A 15,411-nucleotide genomic window follows, 5' to 3' on the forward strand; every position below is an offset into this window, starting at 1 on the left:
GCCCCACCCCCACCCCTCTCTCTCTCCTGCTCGCTGTGCGCTTGGCGAAGAGGCAGACACAGGTGCTCACAGACTCGGGTGTACTATAAGCGGAGCGGACTCAGGAATGTCGGAATGTCCGCAGTCATTCGGGCTTCCATAGTCGAGCGCACTTCCGCGTTGTAGTTTCCTGTAAAAATGTCCGTGAAAAATCCCCGCGATGTGAAAAATACATGCCGAGCAGTCTTTTGTGTGACACTGGTGCGCGGAGCGGAGTCCGCGCGATCGTGCTTTGCATGCACAGGGATTGCGGACATCTGCTTTTCCCGGGCGGACCGCCGTGGAGTCCGCTCCGCATACGTTCCGCCCGAGTATGCGGTCCGGTCGGTCTCAAAAAAAAAAAAACCCGGTCCAAGACGGAGTACCGAACCGAATCGATATTACCGAGAACCGACCCAACCCTACCAAACATAACCTCAAATATTAAATTGCAGACTGTACATGTGACTGTATGCATTCCAGCATACTTTGCTTGAGTCTTGTCACATCAGGATGTTTTCAGATAAAGTGTAGTCAAGGACTGCCTCTCCTTGTTAAGGTCGTGTTTTTTTAATTTACTACTGTTTGTTTGTTGCTTGTGAATCATATACAGTATCATAAGGAAACAGATGCTCTGACAAACCAGATGGTGTAGCATGAGTCTGCAGTGTCAGATGGATTGCAGTGATGTACGTGTAATCTGACCATAGGCTCTTTTTCTATTTTTGCTTAATGTGAGTGGGATTATACTCAGATATTGAGGTCTAATTTCCTGTGTGAACATGGAGAGAAGTGTTTTTTAATACCAGTATCTGCCGATGAGTCATATATAACAAGCTGGCAGTCATGTAGCACGGGTGTGTTAAGCCAGTTGAGTAGGTAGTTAATTATTAATATTTACATCCAAGGCAGATATACTGTATATTTTGCAGCTTCTTTTTTAAAGACATAGACTGTGGAATGAGTTTCTCTCTCCATTACTTTTGCCGCACTCTTCTTCTCTAATAACATTATAATGGTGATTTATCGTTGTGAGATTTTTCCGTAGATCTTTGGTTATCCACTTGTTTTAATGCGGTGTGCAACATAAACTAAGTTTGTGGGTTGACTGCATGAAAAAACAATATGAATGTGTTTTGTTGTGAGGCGACAGTGATAATCTCTGAGCTCCCATACCTGTGACTGCAAGTAACGCTACTGATAAACATACCCCAGAGGCAATCTAGGAGCATATTGGTTTGTTCAGGTTAAATAGCAACAAAGTAAAAAGATTACTACCACAGGCATTACAGACTTGTGCTCTCCTAACAATCACACATGCCTCTCATGTTGCTGCGCAGAGAGACACGGATTCATAGAAGCTGGTAAATATTTAAGCATTGCTCTGTAACACCTCTTAAAAGAGATATAACTAAATAAAATTTCCTCAGCATTCACTGCACGTATAAGCAAGAAAATACACTCAAGATTCTAACCCTGCATTGTGGAATTTTTTTCTTCCTGTCTGGCATACATGAGTTTTCTGATCATCCATCAACTACCCACAGCACACAAGTGTTCAGTGGGCTATGCTCATTCATTTTGTAGAGAGAAGATCAAATAGCAGAGGGGTGAGAGACGCAGTCTGAAAGAGCCTTTCTAAGATTATGACATTTCTCTTCCCTGCTGTATTGTAATGATCCTATCTGCAGCACATGCCCTTGTTTTTGACAGGGAAAGGACTCCATCCCAAAAGCCGAGATGATAAAGAAGCCAGATGAAAACTGAAAAGTGCAGCCAAAGTTTATAGAGCAGGGGCAGTAGCATTAAGCCAATCAGATATGTTGTCTATATTCCAGCCTCTTCGGCTCCTGTTTTCTCTTTGTAGGGGAACCTTTACATTTTGTTTCTCTTTTTGATCTCCCAAACCTTTTAAGTTCCTTTTCAGGCAAAGATTAAACCCCTAAAAACTCATCTCTGTTCATCAAAATGACATGTAGAGGCTTTATTCCATGAAAAAAATTCTTAATGCCTTAAATTGGCTCAGATGTAACTCTTCATATTTGCTTTTAGTATGCACAGATCTATAAATATGCGTTTTAGTCCCGCCCCTCAACCACTGGCCTGCAGCTCAAGGTTATGTGCTCACCTTTAACTCTGTTCATCAAACACACAAACCTTTTCTTGACAGTAAGAAATGAGATGAGACTTGCACATTATGTTATCCAACAGTTAATAATATGTTGCTAATGTTGGATAAACCTTGTTGCTGATCACTAGTTCTGACAAATTGAAGTGAAAGTGAAGCTTAGCTTGCCAAACACGTCTTCTTCTCTGATATTCCTTGTTTTGCCGTAGTGTTATGTGATTGGTTCCGTAGGATTTTGATGTAAAAAAACCCCCTCAAAGTCAGAATCTCCAGTTATGAGACTGTCATTGGTGCACTGCAGTTTGAAGGCAAAAATGCTCAGCCATGGTGTTGATGTTGTGTTGTAGCACATAAAGTAACACCATATGAACATGTTAACAAGGCTAAAAACTTTATTTTCACTGGAGGGGGTCCTTAACACCTCTTCTGAGATTTCTTAGCTTCCTAGCAATGCTGATATTAGTCAAAATGAGACAAAAATCCAAGTTTAAAGGTGGCCTGATGTCAGTTGGAATGTCGCAATATGGCATATACAATCAAAGTAATTCATTTCCTTAATTCCCATGGATGTGGGACTCCTTTCTTTAACAGGAAATGAAAGACTGTCAAAAACCAAAGCAACTGTTGCCCTGTGTTGTGAAGTTAACAATACACACCTTTAAAAGAGAAGGAATTGTTTATAACGACATGTTTACCCAATGGCTATTTAGAATAATGCAAAAGAAAGATGCATCTAATCACAGGTTTGCATACATAATTTCCAGTGATGTTGCTTTGCTGTGAAACTAAGCAATGTGTCAAGTTATTTGGCAAAATACAAAACTGTTGATGCACAGAAAAGTGTAAGCCCTGTCTAATTAGTGTGTATATTGAACATGTAGCGTGAATAAACACACCGTATGTAATTGCTTAGTATATATTTGCAATGGTAAAACATGATTTTAAAAACACACTAAATGTAAACTTTTTATTTATATTTTCAAGCATTAATAGTCGGGGTTAGAAATGGAGGCAAAGAAGTTGCATTGGAACCATCTCACCAGCTGTGGTGCAATTATGTGGGGATGTTTTCTTGGCACACATTACTCCCCTCGATAACACCATGGCACCACCATTCAGACACCACAACATACTGAGACATTGTTACTGTCCAGGTGCATCCATTTAATGCCACAGTCTACACTTTTCCAAATGGATACTTGAAACAAGCCTTGTCACAAAGCACTCATCATCCCAAAATGGTTCCAGGAACATGACAGTGATCTTAATTTACTTCACTTCTCTGCACTTTCTCCAGATCCCAGCCTAATAGAGCACATTTGAGATGTGGTGGCAAAGGGATTTTCACAGTAAGAATGCACTGGCAAATATCTGCAGGAACTGTGTGTATTGAGTCAGAATGAACCAAGAAGTGGGAGCCATCACTTTGTTGAATCCGTGCCTCAAAGTATTAAGTCTGTTTTGATGCAGAAATCTCCTATGCACCTCGAGCTAGTTGTATCTTATGAAGTGAATTTAAAAGTGTTAACTCTACGTGACCGTCTTCTTCTTTGTTTTCTGAATATGACTCAGAAGTATGAGCAGTGAGCACCCAGACTTGATTGCTTTAATCATATGCTTAATTAAAACAGTTCCCTAAAACCATTAATATCTGTCAGACATCACCAAGGACAGTAGAAACCATCACAGCCTCTTGTCAAAATTTTCAAAATTAGTTCTTTTAAAGGGAAGGAGAATAAGATTACAATCACACGAGGAGGATCAACCTGTAACTTTACATTTTTTCCATTATTAAAGCCCAGCAGGCATAGTGGTATTAGATATAGGAATGCACTAAACTCATGGTCTAATACCCAAAGAGGTATGCGATTAGAGCGACTTAACTGCTTTGGGATAATTCAAGGTGAAGATGCAGGCATGAAAATGTTGTCCATTGTTCAAGTGCATTAAGTTACACTACCATGACTAGGCCCAGAGGACAAAAGATTCATCATAGTCCTGCATAAATTAGGTAACAAGTTTACAATGATTTATTGACTTAATATCTGGACGTGATTACAGCAAAGGAGCAGATTGCAGTCATGCATGGCTGGCTTTGGATTAGAGGCAGGAATGAGCGACACTGTACTCGTGAGAGTGTGTATTCACTTGCTCGTGTTTGAGTTTGTGTGTGAGTGTGTGTTCACAAAGCAGGGCAGAGCAGCCTATTCAACGTAGCACGGTGTTGGTATGCTAATACCACAGCGGTGAGCTGTCCCTAAGGGGAAAATCATCTCTTATTCAGATGCAGGTTCAGCCATAGGCATTCTCACTACTCTACAGATAAAGAAACAGGTCTGCCTGTGCTGCTCTGTGTGAGTGCACCTTTTGTGTGCATATATGTGTGCATTTTAATTATTTGTTTGTTTTTTGCTGTGTCAGAGTCATTTGTCTCTGGCTGTGTGTGTTCAATCTGTTTCATGTCACACAGAGTAGGGGGTAAGGCACCCTTATTATTAAACATAGAAACTTTTACACTTACCACCACATTTCCTCCTCCTCTTTCGCTCTGTGTCAACAGCACTGTTATTTGGTTGCTCACTTTGTGGTCAGTACAAAACCACCATTGCAGCATTGCCTCCAGTGGCTGTTAGGGGGCGTTTAGTCTCTCAGCTTTGTTTCCTACTCTGCCTCTCATTCTCTCTCTTGCAGTGTCCGTCTTAGTTATGTGGCAGGTATAACAGTTTTACTGTGCTGTACTGAGAGGCTACATGCCAGAGGAGATCCGAACAGCTACAAAGTGAAGACGACAGGAAGCTGCTCCATAATTCATAGCCAGAAGGACAAACATATGCTGCCATTTTTTACCTTTAGCAATTGCCTCTGTTACCAGTGTTTTTTACACCTTTTGAGGTGGGTCTTCTGTGTATTTTGCCTTGAGGCATGTGGATGAAGGTAACACATTGGCGAGAGCTATTACTGGCCGAAAACAGCCTCGCTTCATTTAGTAGTTTCAGCCATTTGAAGTCTGTTCCTCACAACCTGACCCAATTATAGTTAAGTTGCATGTCTGTGTGCCATTTACAGCGGCACTTTTACTCAAGTTGTTACTTTATTTTAATGAAACATTTAACTCCGATATGTTGACTGCAACTTCTACAATTTTAATTAATTGGTTCGAAATTAGCCTTAAGAGCTTACATACAATACAATCATGAGAACAGTTGTATGGTTTAAAGGTATACTCTCCAGGATTTTCCCAGTTAAAAGCTATGTCTATACAATGGCTAGGATCATACAGAAGTAATCTCTCAGTCATCACTTACAACCCATAGAAGTGTGTAGTGGTGTATTTTTTTTTAGTCTTATTCTTCCTATTTGCTCTGTTTGGGACGTTTACCCCCACAGCGCACAGGTGAGGTCGGGGCCTAATAAAAATGTAGAGACTAGGTGGCAGACTGTAAGATGCGGACATCCAAGAGACAGAAAAACCCACCCCCAAAAAAACACACATATTGCAAAGTGAATTGCCAAACGAGAGAATCTGGAGTTGACATTGGCTTTTGTCTTGCTGACAATCTTGCATAATATACCTTTAAAAAGATTTACTATTATTTTTTAAATGAACATAGACTTTGTATTTGCTCTTTCCATTTACAAACTGATTACACTATTTTTTGTCAAGATGAATGCTTCATGAAGCCACACATAATCATTTAAGCTGAGATCTTGCTAGTAAGGAATACTGTTTCTCAGAGATTAAACCCACTTGTCAAGAACAGGATGGCATTTCTTGCTAATATTCTCTCTGTGTTAGAGCTACGATGGTGTTAATTGCTAACTATTATTCTTTTAAATGAACTCTTTTCGAACCATCCCACACACTGGATCATTGAAACAGAGTGAGACAGCTGGGAATTCATTTTCTTTGAAAGGTTAAATATCAATAGTGTTTAATTTATTTTCATAACCTGCTCCTCCTTATAAATCAAACTTCATTATGGTTGTAATACCTGGCTAATAGCTGAACACAGGGAGCTCAGTGCCCACAGCCTGTGATGCAGGCACAGTGCGAGAGCTTTTCCATATGACAGAAAAGGCAAAGTGTAAGGTGCCACTTACCTTAATGAACATAACGGAGGTTTGCCTAAACTGCAGTAAGAGCCTGTCATGTGCATCGCCTCAATTAACCACCAACACTGTGGCTGTTGTTGCCTTATTGTTGACAGATATAAGCTGGCATTTGAGAAAAACATGATGAGGATGCTAATGAGCTCAGCCCAATGGTACGCACAAAAAATAAACTTATTGCGGTAATCGCCCATCTTCATCAGGCTGAAAGGTAAGAAGCATAAGAGAGTGAGTGAAATAAAAGAAGTGCGTAAAGACAAAGTAGCTTTCACAAAATGCCTGTGCACCAGAGGGCGAGATTGAGACTGTATTAATTTTATCATTGCTAATGCACACAAATACAGTACTTCTATGCACACTGGCGTGCACAACCACACAGACACAAACGCCAATGATATCACAGAAGTAGTGATCCAGTCGACCATGTCTATTCATTTGGTTGGAGAAAGATCTGATTATTTTCAAGGGCGTGTACACATTGATATAATCAGGAATGGTTAATTGGAAATATTCATGCAGGACATTATTTAGATAATTCTCTGTTCATTATCATAAATTCTCACTAGTTTCCCTCACTGCTTTTTACTGAGGATGAGATTGAATTATTACTTTTATGATAAACAATAATGTTCTCATGTGACATGTCATTAAGTAAAACTGTTTAATTAAATTAAAGGTTAGACTCCACAAAGACATTGTTGAGTAGCATCGTAGTTAAACTACAACTGAATAATATAATAATATATTTTTTATTTTCATAAGGGCCCCCTTTGCATTTTCCAGTTTCACTCCATTGTGACATTTTAGTCATACATTCACACAGATGGGGAACTTGTTTCTATACTGACAGTCAAAATGCTTCGTTTTAGATTATATTTGTATAAATTAGTTCTACCATAGGCAGACGGGCACACTGACGGAGATAAGGTCTAGAACTGGTGGAACAAGCTACCAAACAAACATTCACAAAGGAAATGTGCAATGCTAATGTCAGTTTGCAGGCTACATAGTTAATTAGTGGCTCGACTGCTGCACATTAAACAGCATCCAGCAAAATGCTACTTTAGATGCCAGTGTGGGCCTTACTCTTCAATACCACTAACAGCACACTGCTTGCCCATGGCACGCAAGCTACGGCACAAGTTTGTTTAGTTTTCCTCTTGTTCTCCTGCTGGGGCTCAGCCTGTCAGCTGCTGTCAGTCAAACACTGACAGACCCCTACAGTGGCTGAGAGGAAAAGGAGCATTTCTGGTATTTCTCCAAAGATCTTTCTTTTTATCATTTGATAGTAAAAAACTATTACAGTGCCTTGGCACACCAAAGACAGATACAAAATTCAGAGGAATACATTATTATTGGTTGTTAGGAAAATGTCACATAAAGGTTTACAGTAGGTGGGCAGATAATATGTTGCTTGAGGAAATGGTGCCCTATAAAAATCTACTGTAGCTTATTATTAGCATATTACTGTAGCATAGCATATTGCACCAAATATATTTTCTTTTTTTAAGCTGCCAATGCTGCACACCACACTCGTGTTGTTTCTTAACATTGGAGTGAAATGAAGTGGATTTTTGAAGACTCCCCATCTAGGTGCATGCGTGTGCATACTAAGTGTATGGCTCATTTCCAAAATGGCAAAGCTGTGTGATGTGTGTAAACAAAATCTTGATGAAATAGCTTTACTGAAGGGTTTTACAAAATCAAAACAATAATTAAAGTAAAACCAACCAGCCTAAATACTCGTTTAATTTGAATCAATCTGTACAAATATTATTTAATTTAACACTGTTAATGATTCTTAGTTATGTAGTAGGCAAAGAAAGGATTAAAAATAAAGCTAAGTTCAAGGGTTCAAGCCAGAATGGACCTTTAAAACTTGAAAGCTGGGTTGCATTAAAGATTACTTACAGGTTTTCTCACGAAGAGACAGATGCTCATTCATTTATGTACAAAGCTTTACCACCCTCTTACTTGGAAACACTGTTGTTTCCTATTGGTAGATTGCAGAAACATTTTGAGGCAATACCTTAATGGCTTTGTTAAAAAAAAAAATCTTCTGAGATTGGTGATGTTTGAACAAACTGTCATTGATTTAGGGCCAAATTATGCCATTGGCCATTGCACTAGTTTTGACCTGGTGGTGCCCCCTTTAGAGCGATTTCAAAATAATTTTACACACGTGGCTCAACATTGGAAATTTACATATCCTGCTTGTGATGATTGGACAAATCATTTCTGATTTATAGTTGTGTTATGCCATGCCCATTTTTTGCATTTGTGATGCCCCCTAGAGGTCGACTTCAGTGACACTTTCAGTGTATGTTGCTAGTACTTAAACGGGCACTGTGTAGGAATTTCTCCCCTCTAGTGTTGAGATTGTATATTACATTCAAACTGTTCCAAATTCTTCAATTTCACGAAGCTCTTCGTCAGTGTATTCTGGCTCAAATAAATAAGGGTGGCCATCAAACTCTGCAAAATCAAATTCCTCCTCCACAAAGTCGAAGTCAGCAAAAAGTCAGCCATTATTCTATAAATCTTTCATAAAATAAATGAATGAACTTTTCAGGCTACTCGGTTCTGCCTTCCAGCTGTTGCTGCTTGTTCTCGCGAGATTTCAGGCACGGTATGAGATCGCTGCATGTTTTCGTGATATTTCGGCCGCGCTTTGGAAAGCAGAGCTAAATGGTAAACAAACATGGCACCACACCGGTAAGGTAAGACAACACGTTTACATGTCGTTTTCTATATGTTCTCTGATATTTATCCTAACGATATGAGGCAGTCTTTGTGGAAAAAAAGCTTGTTTAGTGGACTAACTTTGCACTTGAAGTGCGCTTGTTCACTTACGTTTTAACAGGTCTATGCGCCCCGGCTGTATCTAGGCTAACGGCTAACATGCTAACTATTACTTTAATGTCACTAGTCACTTGAAACAAATTTAGGACGATAGGAGACAAGTTGAAATAAACCGAAATTTCCCTTTAAGAGACTTTTACATTTTGCTCTACAGCATAAAATACATCAGTACAGACAGAATGTCATCATGCCGAGCCCTGTCCAACACAGCTTTACAGTCTTGTTTATGGTGGTGACATCAGGTCATGCAACCGTAGTGTAGTTTGTTTATAGCCAAACGTTAGCTTTTTATTTCTGACGATTGCATTTAGGAAAACGTCATCCCTTGAGCACTCTATACGATATCAATAAGCTTTTGATAACTTTTGATAAGCTTTGTCCAGTGATGATCTACAGGAAAATTTGGTACAAATTTGACCTACTGTGTAAAAGGAGGAATATTGTGGGTTTTTTTGCGTTGCTGCACTCCCTAAATATGGATTTCAAAATAAATTTACACGCAAGGTTTAACATTATTAGTCAACATATCCTGCACGTTTTGTGATGATTGGATTAACAATTTCTGATTTATAGTCTAATTTGTGTTATGCCACGCCCATTATTGCATTTGTGATGCCCCCCCAGTGACAGTTTGAATGACACTTTCAGGGTTTGCTGCTGTTACCTCTTTAGAAACGACTTGGACCTACAGCTTCAGAGGAGAAGTCAAAAATGCGATTTTCAAAAAAAACAAAACACAGAACACATTGAGCTGGGCTTCGTCGGTTTTCAAGTCAATGGGACAAAATTGGATTCTTGGGCTTTAATTATAGTGCCCCCATCTGGCCAATGGGCATCATATTTATTGAGCTGCATTTGCACACAACTTCAGCAGCTGAAACCCTTACACTTTACAAAATACTACCAACGCTAAAACATTTAAACAAATTGTCACTTGGAACACAGCACATCCGTGACATTTGTGTTGTTTTTCTGCTTCTTGATAAACATTTGTAGAATTGTTCTAATGTTTATTTATTTCCAAAACACAAGATACATTGACATTAACTACCACTACTGACATATCTGTGGACAACAATTCTTGAGAAAGATTGAAAAATAAATGAAGCGCACCTTATCTGACTGTCTCTGTATCTCAGATTCTCTGACTGACTCACACACAAATAGCAGCAGCAGTCACAGCAGCACATAAAAGTCGTATTACATGCCTGATTTTCTGTTTTGTTGTTGTCTGTCATAATTTTGCATATGAAATGTATTTTTTGTCTAAGATAGATAAACCAAACATGTATCATGCTTCTGGTAAATGTGCTTTAAAAGCATTGAAACTACTTCTAAGTGTTATATAGTAGGCAACTGGACTTGAGTTTCTTGAAGACGTTTCACCTCTCATCCAAGAGGCTTCTTCAGTGGGTGTGACCCTTACAGAGTCATTGAGATCACTCTGTAAGGGTTCGCCCCATGGTTCATGTCCACACAGGGTTTAAAGCCTGAAACTCCCCACCAGGCAGTCAGAGCTGAGGACACCACTGGATCAGAGGTTGAAACGTCTTAAAGGAACTCAAGAGAAGAGTTGGAGAATCTTCACCAACACATTAAAAGTACTGCACGTTGATATCCAAAGGGTGCTAATGTGCCTAATTTTCCATTTGCAATGAAATGATCTCAGATATATTTTAAGAGGTAGTCCAAGGCCAATAATATTTTATTTAAAGTTTGAGTGTTATGACTAATGTGTTTGGTAGGAATTTGTCCAGGGTGCCTATCTGGGGAGAGAGACACACAAATTAGATTGGATACACGACCCTTCAAGTAAAAGGGAGTATTCCAGTCAAAACAACATTAACTTCTGTGTTACTGGTTCAAGGTGTCAGCTTTTTGTCAAAGCAGCCGCCAGGCTCTTGAAAGATTGAAAAGATAATTTCAGTTTTCACCAGCTAACCTGATAATTGCCTCCTCACAGTAAAAGCCCCAGTGAATGAGCTGAATGTCGACAGTTGTTTGTGACCCTCGTGTTTTGATGTACCCGTTAATTTCTTTGTCCCCACTCCCGCTCCTCCTTCTCTGCAGTGCTGTTTGGCCAGTTTGTGGTATTCCAGACTTTGACCAGTGATGTTGTGGAGATCTATGATGGATCCTCCACAGATTCAGCCCTTCTTTCATCCATATATGGATCACACTCAGGTAAAAACGCAACACTAGAACACGTATGTGTCTATTTTTTATTTATTTTTATTTTTTTTGTGCCTCTGGCTCATACTATAGATTTTTATATTTCTGTCAAGGCATTTTGGCATTTTGCATTGCAGGCATGAAAGTAAATCCATCTCTTAGTTTAACTCAAATCAAATAACTATTTTTCCCAGACAAATTAAAAATCTAAAATCCTACCTGCCACGGATAAAGATTTTTCTTCCCTTTGTACATTTGTGTTATGATGATATAATGAAACACGCTGATGATGCATAATACATTATGACTACAATCGAATAAACTCCGTAGATCAAAATTGAAATACTAAAAGCAAACCATCTGTTGTAAATTGTTGTCACACTCTGCTTGATTAGACTGCCGCCATGTGAAAACATACAAATTAGTCTGATCTTCCACTGTATATTCAAATCACATTGACATGCTACACAGAACTCAATCAATAGTTTTCCTTCTTTGCCCAGATTAATGCGCAGTTAATAAGGTCATGCAGAGCTTATGTTCATAATTTGTCAGTTGCTTGTTACTGTGTTTGTATGTCATCTGTGTACATGTGTAAATGGCATCCTCTGCAAGTGTTGATAATGTCTCCTTTGATTTTGTAATTTAGGCGAGACACTTCCGTTGAGTTCAGGAAACAAGATTACACTCAAGTTTACCACAAATGGAACAGAAACAGCCAAAGGATTTCACTTTGTTTACCAAGGTAAGGCTGCTTTTGTGATACGTGTCCAGAATTTTGATGTGGAAACTTATTTGGTGCATTGAGTGTATTTGCTTGCTTTTGAAAAAAAGACGCTACTTTAGCCTCGCACTCATCACATAAAGGGCTGTTGAGCAGAGTGCAGTTGGCTGTGGTTGGGCATGGCTGAGCAGAGTCGGATGAGTTGGAGTCAGACAGCCTATCCTGGCACAGCCGACAAGAGTGACTAATGACGTGTGAGGAGATTCACAAGGGCTTCACCATTCCTCTCTGCTGCCTTTGTCTTGCCATCTCTCCTTCTTCCCGTTGTCTTTCTCTCCACCACACCCACCCACCACTCTTTATCTTTGTCTTTCTCCCTCTCATGCTTGCTTCCTCCCCTCTTATCCCTAGCTGTCCCCCGGACAAGCGCCACTCAGTGTAGCTCGGTCCCTGAGCCTCGGTTTGGGAAGCGGATAGGGAACGACTTTGGCATCGGTATGGTGGTACTGTTTGAATGCAATCCAGGCTACACGCTGCACGGCTCCAACGCCATCAGGTGTGAGGCCGTGCCCAATGCCCTGGCCCAGTGGAACGGCACTGTGCCCACATGTGTTGGTAAGCGCCCTCATCCTCCTACCCTTGCCTCACCCCCTGCATGCATACACACACAAACACACATTGATCCAAAAAGATGGAGCAGGTGCACCAGAATGGTTGGTGTCTGCTTTTTCTAGTCATTACTTATCCTAATGTCTGTCACCTATTGCAAAGCAGCCGCCTATCTCTGGTCTTGATAGTTCAGACAGGAACAAAGAGGCAAGGACAAACAGAACAACAAAGTGTCACATAAATTTTCTTCCCAGACGAAGGATTTCAGTTCTTGTGTCTTGACAGACTAATGGGAAAATAAATAGCGTAAAGTGAATAAGTTCAACAGCAACACCTACTTCTGGTAAGTTTTTCTCTGTAGCCCACATTTCTAATGCACCATACACCTGCAGTTAACAGTTTGTTATCCAATGCAATTCAACACAGCACAATAGAAGGTGTTTTTAATACACAGTTAACCCATATGTTAATTAAGGTTGACAAAACATTCAAATGATTCATGGATGTGATTAGATATTATAAAACATAGTAAAGGTTTGCTCTCTTGATGCATTATGCAGGCATCGTGATGCATTTATACACTGACATACCAGTTTATCAGGTACACTGTGCAATCTAATGAAAAAAGATTCAAGTGTGCAATCCAATACCCTGCAATAAAGCCTAGTTTTGTGAAGCTAAGCATAATACATAATATATTTTATGAGGTGTAAGTGTCTATAATCAGTATTTTTATAATCACAGTTTATCAAATGACAGTTTAGATGGGATTGTTGGAAGTGTTGAGTGTTGTAGAGGAGGCTTATGGCATGACAATGCTTGCCATTCATGCTGTTTATTTTCTATTTTAAGGAAAGTAATTAAATATTATAGATAAGGCCTTCATAGAAGGTGTTACCACCATGTTTTTAATTTGCATAGCTTTGTTCAGACAAGTTTTGATCAATCAATCAATCAATCAATCAATCAATCAATTTTATTTATAAAGCCCAATATCACAAATCACAGTTTGCCTCACAGGGCTTTTCAGCATACGACATCCCTCTGTCCTTGGGACAGGATGCCACAGGTGAAAAAAAAAGTTGATGAATTAATGCTATTGCTGTTAATACTGCCGTAGCGCTAGTCACCTGTATGTGTTCTAGCAAAGAGAACGCAACAAACACAGAATCTGATTCATTTTTGACATAGACAGAAAATACAAGGAAGTGATCATGATCCTGTAGCCCTATAATTACATCAGCATCTGATGGTATATGCAAATTGTGGACCATCTACTGAAGGGACCAACATCTCTCTCTTCATGGCTCTTTGGCTAGCATACGCTGAACCATGCATGTATAAACGTACCTGCATAAATATGCACAAACATACACGCAACCCATATTCATACACATGAACAGATTTACATGCCTTGTCTGCACACACTGTTAACCCAAGCACATGCAAAGGGACATGCACTCAGTCTAGCAAAGACACCCACATGTCTACCTTGGGAAGATAAAGAACTGCAGATGAAGTACGGAGAAATCTATTGAAGTCAGGCCTTGTGCCAGCCAGCAAATAGTCCCAGCCGGTGAGTGCGGAAGATTTCAAGCCAGGGTTCATCCAAGTTTACTGCCAAGTGGTAAGGGAATAGCAGTGGCACGCGCAGTTCCATTTTAAACACAGTGATTTTTATCTGGAGATTGAATCTGGCTGCAGCATCTCCCCCAGCGGCAGTGTACTCGTCCAGAATAATGGATATAGTTTCATGAAAGCTTCAACAAAAACACTATGCTCAATTACTCAAGCCCTCTTTATGGGATATGACGGCATCAGACACCGCTCTCCTGTGAGGTACCTGTGTTTCAGAAGATACTCTCCTTGTCCTGCTGTGATTGACCCGGCTCGTCGGGCAACACTTGGTTTGCCTTCAATTTCACAAATACAAAAGCTGGCGAATCAAGGCTTTGCTGTTGAGTTGTGCGAGCACAACGTTCTACTGTGATTTAATTAGCTGCGCCTGAATGGATGCATAATGTTTGGGTAGCCTCTGTTGAATTTAATGGAGAATAGTTGACTTGAATAAATAGATGTTTTTGTTTCTTTCCTGACGGAGTCTGGCTTCAAGTACTTCACAGTGAGCTGTAAAAAAAAAAAAATAGGAGTAATGCTAATGGTCTTGCAAAATACACAATGTGTAAATGGTGGAGTCTCTCTAAACATCTTCTTATGTCACCATTAGATTATGGAAATAAACAAGGGTCCACTTTGTGATAAAGGTAAAGTAAAGGTAAATACTGTTAGATTAACACCATTTTGTCCCCTGCACAACTGAGAGTAAGGCAGCTGAATCTCACACAAACTAAATCATGACTGATTGTGGAAAATCACGACTGCCCAATATTACATAAGCTCACAGATTGCCGTGATTCATACTCAGTATGCCCACATGATGGAATTCACTGTTGGCTTAAACACTTTTTCGAAGGTGTCAACAAGTAAACAGTGTCGCACTGAGCTTGTGTTTAAACACTGGGTTCTTGTTTTGAAATAGCCTCCCAAGACCAATTAAATTGTCTCAGTTTGTGGGTGTGTGGTAAGGCCAGGCCAGAGTGCCTCTCTGGAGCAGGATGAGCTATCCTTGAGGTCATGATACTTTTGGGAGTTTGCTTAAGTTTTTGTAATGAAAATGGAAGCTGCTGCCGGTATGACCAAGAGTGTACAGTCAGGTCCATAATTATTTGGACAATGATACAGTTGTCGTCATTTTGGCTCTGTACACCACCACAATGGGTTTTAAATG

The 15,411-nt window shown here is 39.8% G+C and overlaps 1 protein-coding gene across 1 annotated transcript in view; it reads left to right on the forward strand.

Moving 5' to 3' along the window:
- The window catches only part of LOC126391996 (CUB and sushi domain-containing protein 3-like), a 259,847-nt gene that overhangs the window by 140,977 nt on the left and 103,459 nt on the right, over window positions 1–15,411 (forward strand). Inside the window, exons 32-34 of the mRNA XM_050047075.1 lie at window positions 11,189–11,302; window positions 11,940–12,035; window positions 12,426–12,629. Of these exons, the coding sequence (XP_049903032.1) occupies window positions 11,189–11,302; window positions 11,940–12,035; window positions 12,426–12,629 (414 nt within the window). The remainder of the gene's footprint in view (window positions 1–11,188; window positions 11,303–11,939; window positions 12,036–12,425; window positions 12,630–15,411) is intronic.

Source organism: Epinephelus moara, chromosome 6 (genome assembly GCF_006386435.1).
Source record: "Epinephelus moara isolate mb chromosome 6, YSFRI_EMoa_1.0, whole genome shotgun sequence".
Classification (NCBI taxonomy): domain Eukaryota; kingdom Metazoa; phylum Chordata; class Actinopteri; order Perciformes; family Serranidae; genus Epinephelus; species Epinephelus moara.